Source organism: Marmota flaviventris, chromosome 13 (genome assembly GCF_047511675.1).
Source record: "Marmota flaviventris isolate mMarFla1 chromosome 13, mMarFla1.hap1, whole genome shotgun sequence".
NCBI classification, from domain to species: Eukaryota; Metazoa; Chordata; class Mammalia; order Rodentia; family Sciuridae; genus Marmota; species Marmota flaviventris.
In genome coordinates, this window is record NC_092510.1 from 85,024,407 (window position 1) to 85,042,195 (window position 17,789).

Here is a 17,789-nt window from a genome sequence, read left to right on the forward strand (position 1 = left end):
GGGGCAGCAGAGGGCGGCCCGGCGCGGGGAGGGGGAAGGTGGAGAGCTGCCGCGGGCCGAGACTTTAAATCGCCTTCATTTCCCCCAAATCCTTCCTTTTCCTCTCCTCCCCCAGGCCGGCGGGGAGGCAGCTTCCACCGCCCTCCGCGCGCCCTCGCCCGGCCTTGCTCTGCCTCCAGAGACCGCCAGCAGCCCGCCTCCAAAAGTTTGATCATCTCCCTCTTTTTCTTGCTTCTTCCTTTTCCGTGGAAGCAGAAAAAGAGCGAGGCAGGGGCGAGCGCTGCGCCCGGACTCCTGGGACCATGGGCCTGGCGCGGGCGCCCGCGGGGCCCCGGCCGCGCTGCCCGCCTGCTGGAGCGCCCCTGGGCGCGGGGCTGCGCTGGGGGCGCGGGGGCCGCGCGCTCTGAGCCGGCCTGGCGCGGCGGGGCCGGGGGCTGGCGGCCCCATGGGGCGCGCCCACACTTGCCCCCCGGGCTCGGGAGCATGAAGTAGGGGCCTGCCATGGGAGCGGGATCCGCGCTGGGGGCCCAAGGCACAGCGGTGGCGGCGGCACGCGGGGGGTGAGTACGAGCTCGGGGACGCCCCCTCCCCAGCTTCCTGCTGCTGGGATCTGGAAAGGGCTGGGGTTCCCCGCCGCGCCGGACGCTTCCAGCGGAACGTCAGCTTCCTGTCCCTTCCTGCTTCTCGGCGAGGCGGGACTCCAGGGGTTAACAGGGGCTGCTCTCCCAGCCGGGCGAGGGTTGGCGAGCACTGCCTGCCCTGCAGCGCCGGGCTCTGCTGCCGGGTCCCTATGGGGCGGGGACCTGCCCGGAGGGTCGGTGTGGAGCCAACCGGGGGCGGGTGGTGGTGCGGGGAGCGTCCGGCAGGAGACCTGCAGAGTGGGAACTTTGGGGACACTTGGGGGAGGAGAGGATCTCTGTTCGGGGCGGTCTCGGTGTGTTCCAGTGGCTCGGTGTCTGCAGGTCCCAGTCCGTACGTCTCTGGTTCCATCGGTTCTTGTGAGGCTGTGGACACGTTTCTCCGTCTCCCGGTCCGGGGGCTCTGCTCGCGACTCAGTGTCTGTGTGGCTCTGCACGTCCCGGCGTTTCTGGAAGGGTGTGTGTGTGTGTGTGTGTGTGTGTGTGTGTGTGTATGTGTCTGGGTGTCTGTTTCTCAGCTTCTCGGGGGAGCACTTAGTTCCTGTCCTTCTCCCGAGTGCTAGAGAGAAAGTGAGAGCCGGCGTGTCAGAGCAGAAAGGGCCCTGGAAGATCACCAAATCCAGCCTCTTGTACAGATGGGGACCGAGGCCAGAGGAGGGCAGGGAATCTCCGAGGCGGGGCTGAGCACAGCTGGCACCCAGGGGCTGGGATTCCCAGCTTGTGCAGAAGTTTTTGGAGAGAGCGAGGGTGTGCAAGGGCGAGTCGCTTCGTGTGGGTGTGTGTGGGAGTGAGCGAGGCTGGGAGCAGCCCTGGGCCCTGTGGCCTGGGGCTCAAACACAGGGCTAGCTGTCTTTCCATGCTGCAGGACCCAAAGGGCTCTCCCAGGAGGCTGGTCAGGGCTGTAGCCCCGCCCCGGCCCACCATGCCCCGCCCCTCTGAGCTGGAATCAGGGGGATGATGCCCCCCCCCTTCTTCCCCAAGTCCTGGAAAAAGCTGGCTGGTTGAGATTCCCCCACCCCCACCGCAACACACGCACACAGCCCCAGTGAGCGCCGTGCTGACTCATTTTCTCCAGAAGACCTTGAGCCAGGGCAGATGCCAGCGGTTGGGCAGACAAGTTGTGCCAGGCAAGCACCCCAGCACCCAGCCCAAGCTTTGGGCAAATGGGCAGTCACACTGCTTTGAGGCCAGCTCCTGCCTCCCCCTGTCTCCCTGGCTGTGGGTCCTGTGCCCTTTGACTCTAGTGTGCCTCCCAGCTTTGCTCCCCCACCGGTCACCAGAGTGAGCGCCATGACATCCCCACCCCCTGCTTGTCTGCCTTTCCTCTCTGCACTTAGAACATGTTCCCTTCCTCTGCTTCGGTAAGCCCTGCGGTCCCTCCACAGTCTCACCAGCCTCAAAATGTCACCCGTTTTCTCTGCCCTTCCTGAGAACACTTTCCCTGTTATTTTGTTGGCTGATCTGCTCCCCCATCTCTGCGTCGGGGATCCTCTGATGCCCTCACTGCCTGGCCTGGCATGGGGAAGTGCCAGCCCTTTGGTGGTGGAGGGTGGTAGGGAAGCCTCCCGGGCTAACTTCAGGGGGCTTGCAACCCGGCCAACTCGAGGTTGAACTGTGAGCTTGGGCAAGCCTCTCACCTCTCTGACCCACAAAGGGGCATGCCCATCTCCAGCTGGCAGGGCTTGGCCATGGCTAGCGACAGTGTTCTTGTAAAAGAGCTCAGAACAGCGCCTGACATGTAGTAAGTCCTCAAAAATGGCAGCTGTTATTTGTGTTACTACTCACTTCTTGAATGGGTGTGTGAGTCAATGGGAAAGTTCTGGGCTGCATCCTGTCCAGACTGATGACCTGTCTGTGTGCCCATGGAGGAGGTGTAAGGTATGGAGAAAGGACTTTGGGTGTGGCCATCTGGGCACACAAGACCTGGCTGTGCCACGGAGGCAGGCAGGATGGCCACCCCCTTGCCACTCCATGGCTCCCAGCTCACCCGCGAGAGTAGTGTCCACAGGGCCGCCTTCTTGCGGATCTGAGCTCTGAGCTTCCCGGGAATGTTAAGCTGGGGTGGAGCTCTGGGTCCTGTGTGTGTCCAGGTGACAAGGACAGAAGAAAGACCGTCCAGATAGGGTGCAGGTTCTGGTCGCCTCATTGTCCAGGAGCAGCCGTGACGGGTGGGCTGCAGAGGGCCTTTGGCAAGGGACAGGAACAGCTGGGTGCCCTTCTTGGGGCCCCTTTCTTGTGGCTGTGCTTAGGGCCACCTCCTGTCCTCCCTGGCCCCTGTGCTTGAGTCTTCCCGACATCCTGGAGCCCGGGTATCGCTGAGCCAGGGCCCACAAGCGGTGGTGGAAACAGAAGTCTGCTAGAACACAGCCCGAGCCAGCACCGGCACCAGCGTTATTCACAGTAGCTAAACAGGATTGGAACCGGAGGGAAGAAGCAGCAGGGCCTCTGGGAGCCAACTTTCCAGGCCCGGAGCTTACTTACTAGATGGTTCGTTGGCTTCCCTGGCTACCTCTCTGTTCCTGTTGGTGAAGGCAGGGACTGTGGTCTCTGGCATGCAGGAAGGCCCCACAGGCCTCCAGTTTCTTCTCCACCGGAGACTGTCCAGTGGGGTCTGTGGCGTGGAGGAGTCGTTTCTCCTCTCAGGGGATAGGAGTCTGGCCCCTGGGTGATCTTTAAGGACCTTCTCCCATTCAAATGTGCTCTACCCTTGGGGAGTCGTGGGTCAGTGCACCCATCGAGCAGGGCGGTGTGTCTGCAGAGGTGAATGAATGGGCGGCCAGCCTGCAGGCTAGAGGCCACGGTGTTAGCCCAATAGGAGATTCCATTCCATCCTCCCCGAGTCTTGTTTCTCCTGAGCTTGGAGGATTTAAAATCTTTCCCTCCGGTTTCTAAAGAGTCATCGTCTTGCCTTAGCCACACCAGAGCGATCCATCGAGGAGGACATGGGTGTCCCTGAGCTCCTCTCTCCCGCCTGGCCTCCCTTTGTCAGCCTGGGAAACATTCTGAGGAGGGAGGATGTGGCAGGGCACAGGGAAGGACGCCCGGAGTGAGGGCCGGTGCATGGAGAGTCCAGGAGAAGAAGGGGCTTGGAGGGACAGAGACGAAGGGGTGGCAGGGACTCAGAAAGGCAAAGAAGAGCAATGTCCTTTGAGAAGGCATTCTCAGGACAAATGAGTTCCCGGGTCCTCTGGACTGGGGGGCTGCAGGATGGCAGCGAGTGTGGGTACTGCTTTGCTGCAGGACTTCTCAGAGCCTTTGGTATGCGGGCGCGCCGCGGGGGCTGTCGAGACCAGGATGCAGGGGACAGCTCTTCCCCGTCCATCTGGCCACCATATCCTGGAGGGTGTCCCTGGTAGGAAGCAGTAGTGAAGAAGGAGTTATGTGCAGAGAAGCCTTGATGGGGAGGTGCCTGTCCCCGCGTCCCCACCTTGGTCTTCTCCAATGCCAAATTAAACAATGTCTCTTGGGAAGTTCTGGGTCGGTGCAGTTTGTGGCCACTGTGATCCTTCCCAGCACCAATGAGGCTGCCATTGGCTTGGTGTGGGAGGTCTGCAGGGGGTTACCCTGCCCTTCTCACCTGGCACCTGGGCACTCTGACCTTTACCATTGCCCTGGTGAGCCCAAGGGCAGGCCATGGGGGGGGAGGGGCGGGGCTGGGAAAGCCAGAGCAGAGCCGGACGAGGGTGCTGGGAGGACACTTCAAGGCCCAGAGCCCTGTGATTCCAGCTGATCTTCATTCATCCCGTGAGAATGCACTGGACACTTCCCATGTGTCTGCCAGGCGTGGACGAGGGAACAGGCCAGCTCACTCTGCCCTTGGGGGACGTCTTCTAGGAAGGGAAGTGGACAGTGGTGACCAAGTACTTGATGTGGGTGTGGTGTGACTCAGAGAGCACAGCAAATTGGGAGCTAATGGACGTGTGGGAACTGACCAGGCAGAGAGCAGGGTCCAGCTGATGGAGCAGGATGTGCAAAGGGACCATCATCAGCACCTGGGAGCTGTTCCAGCCGGCTTGCGGGCAAATGAGTTTTCTCCAAGTAAGGGAAGTGCCAATTCAGCATGATTTAAATAATAATGGGGTTATTGCTTCCCATGTTAAGAGGCCCCAAGGAAGAGCAATGCTAGGGTTGGATAATTCAGCATCTCAACGCGGTATTTTCCATTCTGCTATCCTCATCTGTATATGAGGCTTGTTACCTCACGTGTGCAAAATGGCTGCAACAACTCCAAGTGGGATGTCCTCACTCAATGACATACAGAGGCTAGAAGAAAACCTCTTTGTCCTTTTAAAGCACTTTCCTGAGGTTCCCAGACAGGCACCACTCCCATCTCATTGGCCACATTTGAGTAATATATGCATGCCATTCCCAGGATTGGCTTAGGCTTGTCCAGATTCATCTGGAGTCCTCTGAAGTCCATGTCCACATGTGACTGCAGGATGGAGGGATGGCTGTGGGTGGAGAAGCACCAGTGTCTTCCAAAGCGCCCAAGTTATGGTTGCTGTTGATGGGAATCGCTATTAAATTTGAGAGTAGGGAAAGCTAATGGAGGCTGAGCTTATTTTCCAAAGGGCCTAGGGTCCGGGACGGCCATTCTGGCATGCGGGTTTCCTGGATTTCGGGGCTCCCCAGCTGCACACCATCCTAGCTGGAAATGGACCCTGGTCTGCCCACCCCAGCCTTAGCCCTCCCCACCCACCTGGACCAGCTCTCTTTGCCTGCATCCTGGCCATCTCTGGCCACGTGCCGCCCTCCCCTCTGCCCACCTGGGGATCAGATACCCTGAGTGGCTTCAGGTGTCACTGGTGGCTGCTGGCACAGGAAGGTGAAATCAGATGTTGCCTCTGCCCATCTTGGCAAGAGCCCCTGAGCAGACCTGTAGCTCCTGGCCTCAGTGCAGGGCTGGCGGTGGGGGAGGGGGTGGTGGTGATGGTGTGCAGGGGGGATGGCCTTTGTGACTATCAACAGGCTGAGCCCTTAACATGCGGGCGCTGAGTTCATCCTCATGCCTGCCTAGGAGAGAGAGAGGATGGGGACAACCTAGGCTCAGGGGGCTGAGTGACTCGCCCTGGGGTCACCCATTGAGAAGCTCCAGGGCCCGGTGTGCACCTGGGTCAGCCTCCTGTCTCCTGGTTTCCCATGTTCCATCTGCATAAGTCAGTGGGCAGCTGCCCTTGCCCAGTGCTGGGCCTGGGAAAGGGGTCTCTCTCCCCTGCCCTTGAAGGTCAGTGGCCACTCAAATGGTCAAGTCGGGCCTTCCCACTTAACCTTCCTTTCTGCTCTGGCTCTGTTGCCCTTTGGCAGGGGCCTTTGGCAGGGTCTCAAGATCATGAGGTCGTATAGATATGGAGACTGAGGTCCAGGGTGGGGAGGGACGGGCTCCTGGTTGCTCAGTGCACCCGCTCTGAGCTGGTCCCTGGGTCTCCTGCCACCCAGTGTAAGTCCTCCTGCCCCTTGGCTTAGCTGTCTGTGGAGCTGGTGGGGGCATTGGTACCCTGCAGGCAGGTCCTGCTGCAGAGCCTGGGCCCAGGGTCCTGGGGGCTTGGATGGCACCTCTACAGGGGAGCCCTGGGTGGCACGGGGGCTGGGCCACCCCATTTCCCCGCTGGGTCTGGCGGAGGGCGGAAGCTGACTGTGTGTGCTGTCTGCTGTCCCTAGGGGCTTTCTCTTCGCCTGGATCTTAGTCTGGTCTGCCTGTCACCTGGCCTCCACCCAAGGAGCTCCTGAAGGTAATTCTCTCTTCTCTTTGTCCAGGGGAGACAAAGGAGGGCGGAAGGGGCCTGAGGACTCAGGGGCTGCCGACATCCGTGCCCCTGATTGGGACTGTGTCTCGGTTCTCCCTCAGGAGACAGGGGTCACTCACAGGCACATTCTCTTTGCATGACCCACGGGGCTTTGCGAGGGGTAGGGGAGGCCATGGTCACGGCCCTGTCTGGGGCAGATCTCTATGAGGCACTTTGGTTTATGAGCCTCAGGTGCCCCTCTCTGTCCAGTGGGTACACTCAGGAGACAGTAAGTGCACAACTGTCCTCTCTCAGCCTGGAATCCCACTCTCTGCTTCCCGTGAGATCCTCCCTTCCCGCCTGTCCCTGAGGAGCTATTCAGGGGACCAGGGCGGCAGTGGGCCGGCTACACAGCTGCCCACGGAAATCGAAACCTTTCCCACATCTGTTTGTCAAGCAGCCACAAAGCCTCTTAAAATAGCTGCCCTTCCCCCTCCTCCACGCCCGCCTGTGTTCTGGGGCAGGCAGCGGGCACTCCGGGAGTCCCTGTGGCCTGACCTGGGCAGGGATTGGGCCCTTGGGAGGGAGGTCCATGCCCGGAAGAGACTTCTACCGGCCAGCAACATTTGTGCAAATGTCATATTTTCCAAGCTTGCTGTTTCCCCCACAAAGTAGGTGAACAGCTGTCCAGAGTCCTGAGTCAGGCTCCGAGGGGCCTGGGGAGCGGCCGGAGCTGTGTGGAGCCAGGTTTATGTAATAAAGGGATCTTGCTGGGGCCAGCTGGCCGGGCCCTTCCATCTTGGCCTTGGGCTGAATTCATTCCCTGTCCCCCGTCTCTTCCCCCCTGATGGGATTCTGGAAGTGACTCTACTCTGCCTTCCAGTGAATCTGGGCGGCTCCAGAGTAGTCGAGCTGAGTAGCTAAGAACAGAGACCCTGGGGTCAGGGGCCCTGGGTTCCAGCCCCAGATGCGCCTTTGATAGGCCAGTTTGCTCTCGGGCAAGTGATTCCATCTAACCCGGCTATGGAGCGGGGACGGTAAAGGGTCCACCTTCACAGGTTGTTGGGTCAGTTGAGAAAACAGGCATGGAAAGCATTTACCATTTTTAAAAACGATTTTGTTCATCCGAAGACTTTGGGCCAGCATTGCCCTTTCCTCTCTGCAGTGGCCAGAGATTCATGGAAACTCCGGGTCTCAGAGTTTGGGACTTTGTCCCTTAGCTACAGAAGGTGTTGGGGGTCCTGGGGACAGGCTGGTCTTTGGCTTTGAAACCCACCTGGAGAGGATAAGAAGGAACTCCTCCTGCAGGCTGCCTTCCCTGGCCAGCTGTGGTCCTCTGGGCCGTGGGCTTTGTGTGTGGGGAGGGACGCACTGCACGGGGCTGGCATGGTGGGACTGGGGCGGGGCGAGGTGGCTTGCTTTCCCCCACCTCACCCCCACCAAGTGGCTCCTCCTGTTTTAAGTATTCCATGATGATAAGAGGGTTTCATTGCTTAAGACCTACAAGGTCCACGCCAAGCCATGGTTTATGTCACCTTAGAGCCTGGGACAGGCGAAGGTATGAGAAAGAAGGGAAGGAGACTGGAGGTGAAGAGCAGCTCTTGAGTCCTGGGGAAGAACGGGGTCTTAAATCCAGGAGCTGTGCAGTCACCCCGAGCTCTCCAGTTCTTCTTAGAACACCCTTGACCAGGGCACCGTCTCCAGGGCTGGTCCAGCTCCTGTGTGTTCCCGGCAGGGAAATCGAGGCCCAGGGGTCAGGAACAGACGTGAGCAGAGTTACAGGATGGTGGGGAAGGTGGCCATTTCGTCCCTCCAGGAGCCCTAGGGTGAGGCATCTGCCTGGGTTTTCAGCAGGGGCAACTGAGGCTTGGGGTCCGGGCTCCCAGCAGGTCTGGTCAGGCGCGTCTTGCCGCCTCTGGAGCCCACTATGGAACCCTGGGCAGTGCTGCCAGATCTGAGTTCTGTGTTCTACAGTGGCCGAACCCTCCGCCCCCCACCCCACCCCTCCGTCCACCTCACAGTTGCTAACTGAGACCCGACTAAGTGCCCGGTGCTGGATCCCAGCCCTGACATGGCCTTCGCACAGAGATGGGACAGCACACTTGGGCAGAGTCCCGAGGCCCTGACCCAGATGGAAATTCTGGAGGCAGCCTCCGCTTCCCCGCGGAGTCGGATCTCGGGAGCCGGCTTCTGTAGATGCTGGCAGCTCAGCCAACTGCAGGAGATCAAGTGACCCGGGAGAGGGAAGGTCAGGAAGGCTTTCCATAAACATTCCGGAACCTTCCTTTCCCTCTGGCAAACCCCGCCAACGTAATTACGGGGCAGATGTGACCACAGTCAGATGTCCACACACTTCCCCAGAGGAGAGAGGTTGCAGGAATACCTGAGTCTTTCTGCTCTCTTCAAAGCCACGCTGAGGGAAGGGTCAGCACACGTCACCTTTCTGATGGCCGAGGTCAGCTCCTCAGCCTGCCCCACCCACCCAGGCAGAGACCTCTACAGGAGGGGAGACGAGGCAGGTTCTGGAGGGGGGTGGTGAGACAGTCAGTCCCCTGGACTCCCTTTACCAAGCTCTGGGGACAGGTCTGTTCCTGTCACTGTGGCCCCTTACGTAGGGGTTTGCTTCCCGGAGGAGGTGGCTTTGTAAAATGTGTCACTGTTGTTAAGGACACCTTAACACTGGACACTGGCGGGTGGTGGCCCTCGTGACTTTAGGTATTAGCAGCTGTCATTTGCTATTTTGTGCCAGACTCTTTTAAAAAAGAGTGTTCCCTCACTGAATTGTCATATGTCCTTCTGAGGTTGATCCTGTTATCCCATTTAATAGGTGGGGAAACTGAGGCACTAAGGCCACAGGGTCGGGAAGTGGCAGGGCCGGGATTTGAACCGGGAGGTCTGTGTTTTCAGCTGTGATAGGGACGATGCAGCCTTACAAGGGGTCGCGGTGCGTGCCTGACAGCCCCAGTGCAGCGCCCTCGGCCCCTGGCATGGGACAGCGCTATGTTCAGATGTCCTCTCCCTTCTTCTCTCAGATGTGGACGTCCTTCAGCGGCTGGGCCTCAGCTGGACAAAGCCAGGGGGCGGCCGGAGCCCCGCCACCCCGGGGGTCATTCCGTTCCAGTCGGGCTTCATCTTCACACAGAGGGCCCGGCTGCAGGCCCCCACGGCCGCCCTGGTCCCCGTGGCCCTGGGCACGGAGCTGGCTCTGGTGCTGAGTCTCTGCTCCCACCGGGTGAACCACGCCTTCCTCTTCGCCGTCCGCAGCCGCAGGCATGAGCTGCAGCTGGGCCTGCAGTTCCTCCCCGGCAAGACCGTGGTCCACCTGGGGCCTCGGCGCTCCGTGGCCTTCGACCTGGACGTGCACGATGGTCGCTGGCACCACCTGGCCCTCGAGCTCCGTGGCCGCACGGTCACTCTGGTGACGGCCTGCGGGCAGCGCCGGGTGCCTGTCCCGCTGCCCTTCCACAGGGATCCCACGCTTGACCCTCAGGGCACCTTCCTCTTTGGGAAGATGAGCCCCCGTGCTGTCCAGTTCGAAGGGGCCCTCTGCCAGTTCAGTATCCACCCCGTGACGCGGGTCGCTCACAATTACTGCGCCCACCTGAGGAAGCAGTGTGCACAGGCTGGCTTGGACTGGCCCCAGCTGCGACCCCTCTATCCCCAAGACTCCAGCAGACCCTTCACCTTCCAGAGTGACCTGGCCCTGCTAGGCCTGGAGAACTTGACCACTGCCACGCCTGCCCTGGGGTCACGACCAGCAGGCAGGGGGCCTGCAGTGACAGTGGCTCCCGCCAGGCCCACCCAACCCCAAAGAACTAGCCCCTCAGATCCTCGCCAGCGTGTCCCTGTGGGAGGCCCAGCCGGGACCCCACCGCCACCTGCCAAACGGTCAGGCAGTAAAGCCCCTGCCCACTTGCCCCCTGCCTCCTTGGCTGGCTCCACCAGAACTCACTCCGCGGCTTCCCAACCATTGCCAGTCACAGCCACCCACGTCCCTAAGAGTCCCTCCACCAAACCTTCCGTCCTTTTTCCTTCAGTAGCCCCTGAGAAAAGCCCTCATCCTACCCAGAAAGCCGCTCTGTCTTCATTCACTAAGACAGCTCCGCCCACCCCGAAGCCTGCGCCGCCCACTCCCCGCCCAGGTCCTGTCAAAGTCCCCCATCCCACTGCGAAGCCGGCCCAGAGGAACCCTGTCGTGGCCCGGCCTCCGGCCCCCAGCACCCGGCCCCTGCCTCCCACTGCCGGTTCCACAGTAGCCCCTGCTGAGGCCAGGCCAGCCAGCCGTGCCAGGAGGCCAGCCTCTGCCCTCACCGCCACCCGCAGACCTCTGCCGACCACCAGCCCTGGCCCTCCCAGAGCAGCTCGGCCACCAGCCGTGATGGTGGCTTCAGTCTTGGGCACTGGAACTCCCAGAACTGTACCCCCCACTCGCTCTCCTGGTTCCGTCTCCGCCGGAAGCAAGAAACCCACTGGATCAGAAACCTCCAAGAAAGCCGGACCCAAGAGCGGTCCCCAGAAGCCCGTCCCCCTCAGACCTGGGAAGGCAGCCGGGGATGTCCTGTTGAATGACCCGACCACCAGGGCCAGTCCCAGACAGTCCCCGCCCAGTGGACAGACCACCCCGGCCCTGGTCTCGGCCCCCGTGGGCGTCCTGTCCTCTGGTGCCCGGCCCGTGACGAGCAGCGGCTATTCCTTCATTCACCTGGAGGGACCCACACCGTTCCCCCTGCTGATGGGGCCTCCAGGGCCCAAGGGAGACTGTGGCTTGCCGGTAAGTGTGGGTGGGGTGCGTGCTGCATCCAGTGGAGGGCAGAGGGCAGCGTGGTCAAGAGGCTGCTCCTGACCAGGGCAGGGGAGCGGGGGTGGCGGAGTCGTCACTGGAACCCTGGGTGACTCCTCCGGGCTCCCTCTGCACATCCTGCTACAGGTTCCTGTCCACTGGGCCAGACTTGGGTCTGGGGCCATCCCCAGGTAGGGGCAGCCCTGAGCTCTGGGTGGCCCGGGTCCAAGGTCTTTCTATGCTGACCTGTGCGTAGGTCTAGTGGCTTCAGGAGAGCCATTGACATCCTGGCCCCGGGTCCGGCCGAGCGAGCTGGGTGAGCAGCAGAGCGTCCTTCAGAGCTGGCTCTCAGGACAGCAGGCCCTGCCGCAGTCTGGGAGTTGTGGGCAGAGGTCAGCTGTGAGTAGCTGTGGATGTGTTTGGTTTGGCACGTGCGGTATTCTTTACTAAGTGACTAGTATTTTAAAACTGTGAGAGATGTCTTATAAAAGTCTTGGGGACCGATTTCTCTTGGAAAGTGGGTGGTAGAGGGATGCATGGGCGGCCCTGGGAGATAGGACAAACCTTCTGTCACCGAGGCTCCCCACTCCTCCCACTTGAGCCAGCAGACCAAGCCTGTCACCCATCACGATGAGCTGTCTGGCCAGTACCTGTGGGCATTTGCTTTGCAGACCCTGCTAGCGGAGCTGGGGCCGAGGGAGGTCAGCAGGGGCCGGAGCGCACAGGAAGGGATGAGGGAGAGCAATCCGTGTGCGGGAGGTGGTCTCAGGGTCGCTGCCTCTGGCTTGCCGGGACCGTCTCCAGGGGCAACGACCTTCCCGCAGCTGGAGGCCAATTCCTCCGGGTGGGGAGTGGTGGGATGGAGTTTCCAGAAGACTCGGGCCTCTTCTGTCCTCCTCCTTCCTTGGAGATGGCCTCCAGTCGGTGGCCTCCACCCTCCCTCCCAGAGCGGGGTCTCCCCCTGGGCTGTGTTGGAAGTCAGGGCTCCCTACCATGTGGAGACAGTGGCCGGCGCGGGGACTTCCCAGGCCTTACAAACACACTTAATGAGTTTTAATAATCATTAGGAATAATATTTATTCAGCCTGTCTCCAAGGGGACAGAGAGTCCGCTTTTATTATAACCATATTGTCGACCGTATGGAACGCCATGCATTGCAATGCGGTTATGTCAACGTGCCTTGGAGTTCCATGTTCTGAACTTGGCAGTGGAGGGAGGGGAGAGTGAGGAACTCCTCACCCCCCAGGCCAAGCAGCCCGCCTCTGGCCCTGGCCGCCCTGGGCACTGACACCTCAGCTTCACAAGCTGCAGTGAGGTCAGAAGCGGGTGAACTGTTCCCTTCAACAGCAGATGGGGAGGCCCAGGGTTCCTGCTCTGGCCACACAGCATGTCCCAGCTCAGTGGAGGAGGCCAGCTCTCCCTCCCAAGGCCACATGAGGTATGGAGCAGGGGAGGCCAGGTCTAGCTGAGCAGAACTGGAATAGGAACTTTTTTTTTTTTTTTTGGTATAGAATCTGGCTTCGGGGCCTATTTTATGCTCAAATTGTTGTTTTACCCCGGGCCTTAGGGCTTTGGGTCACCTTCTGCTAAACCTCCTCTTGAGCTTCTCCTTCATCAAAGAAGGTACTGGATCAGCCTGATCAGTGGACAGATGCTTAGGTATTATTCAATTCAGTCCTCTAACTTAGGCAGGTGCAGAGGTAGGAGACTGCCCAGAGAGGGTCAGGACTTGCCCAAGGCTACACAGCCCATAAGAGGGTCAGACTCTCCACTGGGAAACCAGTGCGTTCCATCCCTCTCCCTGTGTTCTCTTTGGGCTCCGGGTCACATCAGGGCTTCACAGGTGAGTCAGGCCTCCTCCTTGGCCTCAGAGGAAGGGCTCCTTATTCACAGAATGTTCTGCTTTGGTATTGAGTCAAGTTGATGAGCCGCTTCCTCCTGCCCAGCGTCTCCTGTGGCCCCTCGTGGAAGCCAGTCAAGGGAAAGTTGGTGTTGCTGATCCCTGTCTGACGGGTGGGTGAGCTGGGGAGGGAGAGATGGAGGACCTGGCCGGGAGGCCCAGAAGGTTCCTGTGGGAGCTGGGAGCTCTGGTTCCTGCCCCTCTCCAAGGTCTTCCTGTCCCTCCCGTCCTGACCACCAAGGGCAGGAGGGAGGACATCAACCCGCCTCGGTGCCACCCTACTTTACACCCCGTGCTGCCCCTATCCTACCTGCCCCTTGTGCTCCAGGAGGGACCAAGAAGCTTCTAGAATCTCTGTCCACCGTGTGGCAGGTGGAAAAAAGCTCTCTCCTTCCCCCCAGATACCAGTGTCTCCTTTGAGCAGTGACGTGACCCCCCCATCTCTGTCCTCTCTCTTCTTCTCCCCACCCCGAAGGGGGCCTTCAGGATCTAAGCAGCAGCAGGGTTTCCTTGTCCTGGCTCTGGGGACCCTCAGACCTGGGTTCAAGTCCCGGCTCCACCTCCTCCTACTGTGACTGGTCCACTCTGACCCTCGGTTTCTGTGGACTGCAGGATGATAGACAGCTTCCACGTGCTGTGTGGGAGGACAGCCTGGGGCCTGGCTGGGACGCCACCCAGGGAGCTGCAGCAGGGGGCAGCATGCGGGGCCATCTCAGCTTGTTTTGCAGAGTGACTGGGGAAGTTCCTCCCCCTCCCGGGCTCAGTCTCCCCTGGGGTGGGGTATTGGAGGAGCAGAGCCGGTGGGTGGCTAAGGGGAAATGTGCATAAGTGGGGTCTAGGTGGGGTGCAAGGCTGCTGGCCGAGGCCAGGCTGGGGTTCCCAGGGCCTGCAGGGGTGGTAGCGGTTCTTCGAGGTGCTCTGTGGGAGCCCAGGAGGGGGAGGGGGAAAACCTGGGCCCAGGTGAGCTGTGGGGCAAGGGCAGTTCCCAGAGCTGCAGGGAAGCTCCCGGAAGCCCCACGGGCAGGGGGTGCCCTAGGGCCTCATTACCCACGGTCAGGCTGCTGGCATCTGAATGCACTGGCTCTTATTGCAGTGTCCCCTGGGGAGCCTGGGCTGGGGCCTCACGGCAGAGGCTCTGTGACCATCCAAGAAACAAATGCATCCCTTCAAGGACCAGGTTGCCCCAACTCCTGGCCAGGCTCCTGGAGGCTACACAGAATCGCTTCCTGGGTGAGAGGCCGAGAGGGCGGTGGGAGCAGGCAGATTCAGAACAGCCTGGCCGGGAGCCGCCTGCTGGCTTAGCCGTCCGTCCCGTCTTCGCCGTGTTGATGGAGAGGCTTCTAGGGGTCTGGCGCTGTGGCAGTCACGTCACCTGTCTGAGTCCCAGTTTCTGTCCATGTAAAACAGGGACACAGCGTGACTTACCCTTCCAGGGTTCTGTGGCTTCAGTAAGAAGGGGTGTGGGGGCACCCAGCACCAGAACCTCCGCGCCCAGGGTCTGTCCGAGCTCCTGGACTTGTTTGCTGCTTCCTGCAACACCCCCACCCAAGGCCGCGGCCTCGGGTCCTCTTGGCGGCTCCTGGTGGGAAAGTGGGGATAGATCTTGAGAAACTTCCCCTCTGCAAGGGCCCCAGGAGGTGGGAGGGGTGGTGCCTTCAGCCATCTTGGAGGCCTACTGTGTGCTGGGTGGTTTACTTGAGGAGCACTGGCTGCAGGCCAGGCGCAGGGCTACCCGCAGAGGTTAGGAGGCTGTTTACAGAGGTGCAGGCAGCTTGGGAGGAAGCTGGGTCCTACAGCATGTGGTCCTGACACCCAGGCCTGACCGTCCTGGGGGGAGGCCTTCTCCAGCCCTGGGAGAGCTGACACCTAGCCGCAGCAGAGCGCAGCAGGGAGAAATGACATGTCCCCTTCCCTGTGTCCGGACTTGCCTGGGTCTCCCATTGGCCCATCTGCTGGAGGCAAGGAGGCCAGGGCCAGCTGGTGGGGGGTTGGCTCCCAGGGTCAGAATGGATCTGAGGGCAAAGGGAGAACAACCCACATGCACACACAGGGCGCCATCCCCATTTCACAGCTGAGCAAATCGAGGCCCGGAGGCCCCGGGAGACGCAGGGACGCGCACGGGGCCTCTCAGTGCTGGATTCCTACTGAGAAACTTGGACCCAGCTATTCTTGGGAATAACAGTAAACTCAGATGGTCTGAGAGGCTCTTGGAGACCTCCTGCCCACCCCGTCAGGGTACAGACGCAGAGCCGAGACCGAGAGGGTCACATGGCAGAGAGCACACCCAGGCCTGGACTCCGTCCCCGAATCCCAGGCCTGTCAAGGGTCCCCTGGCCTGACAGCTGCCAGGGGAGGTGCCTGCCAGCACAGACTCGGCAAGGCCTGGCCTCGGGCTGCTCAGCCGGACACAAGGGGGGACTTGTTCCGTGGGACGGGCTTCCCCAGGCCTGGCTGTGGGAGGCCAGGACCCTGGGGGAGGCCCGGAGGGGGCCATTTGCGTGCACCCGGAGAGCCCAGGCCTCCTCGCCCTCCCCCAGGCGGCCCGCAGCCCCCCGCTGTCCGCCCCCTCAGCCCTGGGCCCTCTCAGAGGCCCTGTTGTTTGCAGTGTGGAGTGGAAAATCCCACCCCAGCCCGTGAATCATCCGGAGCCACCCGCTCAGGCTTCAGGTCCTGGAAAGAAGCGGCAGCATGTTCCGCTGTGTGCAGAACAGGCAGGGGCTGGGCCAGGGCCGAGGGGCGCGGGGGGTGGGGTCCGCCCTCGCAGGCCGCGAACAAAGTGAGCCCTAAGCTGGAGCGCTCGGGCCTGCGGACAGCTGTGGCCCTGGCCCTGGCTCTGGCGGTGGGTGGAGGGTTCAGCAGGCCCGCAGCTGGGGCCGGCGCTGTCATGTCAGGGAGCTGGGCTGTGAGCTGACATCACCAGGCTGGTCCCGGGTCCTGAGTGGCACTCGGAGTCTGCTCTGCAGATGTTGTGGGTGAGGTCAGACTCTAGCCTGGATGCCCCCATTTCTGGGGCAGAACAGATGCCAAGAGGGAGTGTCCAGGCCTTTGAGCTATGGCCGCCCCGTAGCCGGAACTGCCCCTTCCTCTCTCCTCTGGCCCTTGACCTTCTCCATGAGGTGGAAATGATTTGACTGTTTTTCTCCCTACCTGGCCCCCAGAGCTCATAAAGTGCCTGTGGTCTGGAAGGCTCTAGAATGTTCCTTTTCCAGATGAACACAGAGTGGGAGGGACCTAGCTAAGGCCACATACTTCATCAGAGACACACCTGATAGTGTTGCCCATGGTAGGAGAACAGGTCCAATGACCCCAGCTCTGCCCCTTGTTAGCTGTGTGACCTTAGACAAGTCACTTTGCTTCTCTGAGTCCCTCTCTGGTTTCTTATCCATTGAAAGGGTATTATATACTTCCAGCAATGCTTAGCTGTATCCCCCAGTGTTTTATTTCTGGGTCATCTGGGAGAACTGGGCCAAGAACAGTCTTCTAAGGAGGGACATCTTTGGCTTTCTCTCCAAAACAGAGGCAGTAGCGGGGGAGGGGGGCACTTAAACTTTCGAGTGGGCCAGTTCCAGGAGCCTAACAGAAATAACTCATTTTCTGAGCTCTCACTGCGAGCCAGGCACCAGGATTAGCACGTTTTATAGATTATCTGTGGGTAGGTGCTGCAACGATCCTCATCTGACAGTTTGGGAAGCAAGCCTTGGAGACTGGAAGGAGCTTCCCCCAAACCACGCAGCTGGGAAGGGGTGCTGCCCAGCGTGAGCCTAGGACCCCCACACTGCACTCTGCTGCCCCCACCCAAGCCAGCTTGGGAGGACCGGAGGGTGGACTGGCCCGATCCCAAGCCCTTGGGACCCGCCTGGGTGTGGGACTAGAGACCGTCCTCCCAGCCCCGAGTGCCAGCTTGGCTGGAGGAACCCAGAGGTGCAGTGGCGGCTGCCCAGGGACCGCGGGGCCCTGGTGCCCGTATCTGCCTGTCTGGATCTCTCTGGGTTTTATTCATGGGCCGGCCAGCACGTGGTGCTCCCAGGCCAGGCCAGCCGGGCTGCCCAGCGTGAGATCGGGATTAATTACCACCAGAGCGGGCTGAGTTTTCAACGCGGCCCATTTTAACTCTGGGGAGGAAACCTGGAATCTCGCTGATGGTTATTTGAAACAAATGAATTCCCCAGGCCTCACACATCCTCGAAAGCCTGGCTTCCTTCGAAGGCTTCGGGCCCAGTTCATCACACCAGGCACTGCAGTTGATGCTCGTTTGCTCCTTGGGGTGGACGGGGCAGTAGCGATTGGACCCATTTTAAAGGGGAACATTGGAGACTCAAGTGGTCGGGATTGCATAGAGTCCCCGGCTCTGAAAAATCAGGAGTGGAAGGAAGCTGAGCCCAGGGCGTGCTGAGTCGGCTCACCTCCTCCCTCTCTGTGGGAATGGAAGGGAGGTGAGGGCCGGCAGGTGCGCATCTTAAATGCCCAACTTGCCTTTCTCTTGTGGGAAATGAGGAGCCATTACATGTCGTTGAGCAAGGGAGTGGCTTGGGGAAGGGAGTGAGGCTGTGTGGAGGACAGAGTGGAGGCAGGCAGGCCGCAGGCGCTGTTGCAGGGGCCACGGTGAAGGGAGGACATGGTGGGACACTCCAGTGACAGTATGTACCACACACCGCGCTAGACACGGACAGTCTCATCATCCTTGAAGCAGCCCATGTGGGGTGTGTGGTTCCTTCTCCAGGCACAGGCTGGTTACCATATTTCACCAT

General features: G+C 60.6%; 1 protein-coding gene across 5 annotated transcripts in view; it reads left to right on the forward strand.

Annotated features, from left to right (window-relative positions):
• Nucleotides 1–438: 438 nt before the first annotated feature.
• Nucleotides 439–17,789, forward strand: part of Col27a1 (collagen type XXVII alpha 1 chain) — a 125,421-nt gene continuing 108,070 nt past the window's right edge. For all 5 annotated transcript variants that reach the window (XM_071600861.1, XM_071600862.1, XM_027949442.2 and 2 more), the window contains exons 1-3: nt 439–560; nt 6,297–6,367; nt 9,394–11,132. In XM_071600861.1, the coding sequence (XP_071456962.1) occupies nt 502–560; nt 6,297–6,367; nt 9,394–11,132 (1,869 nt within the window). In that variant the 5' untranslated portion in view covers nt 439–501. The remainder of the gene's footprint in view (nt 561–6,296; nt 6,368–9,393; nt 11,133–17,789) is intronic.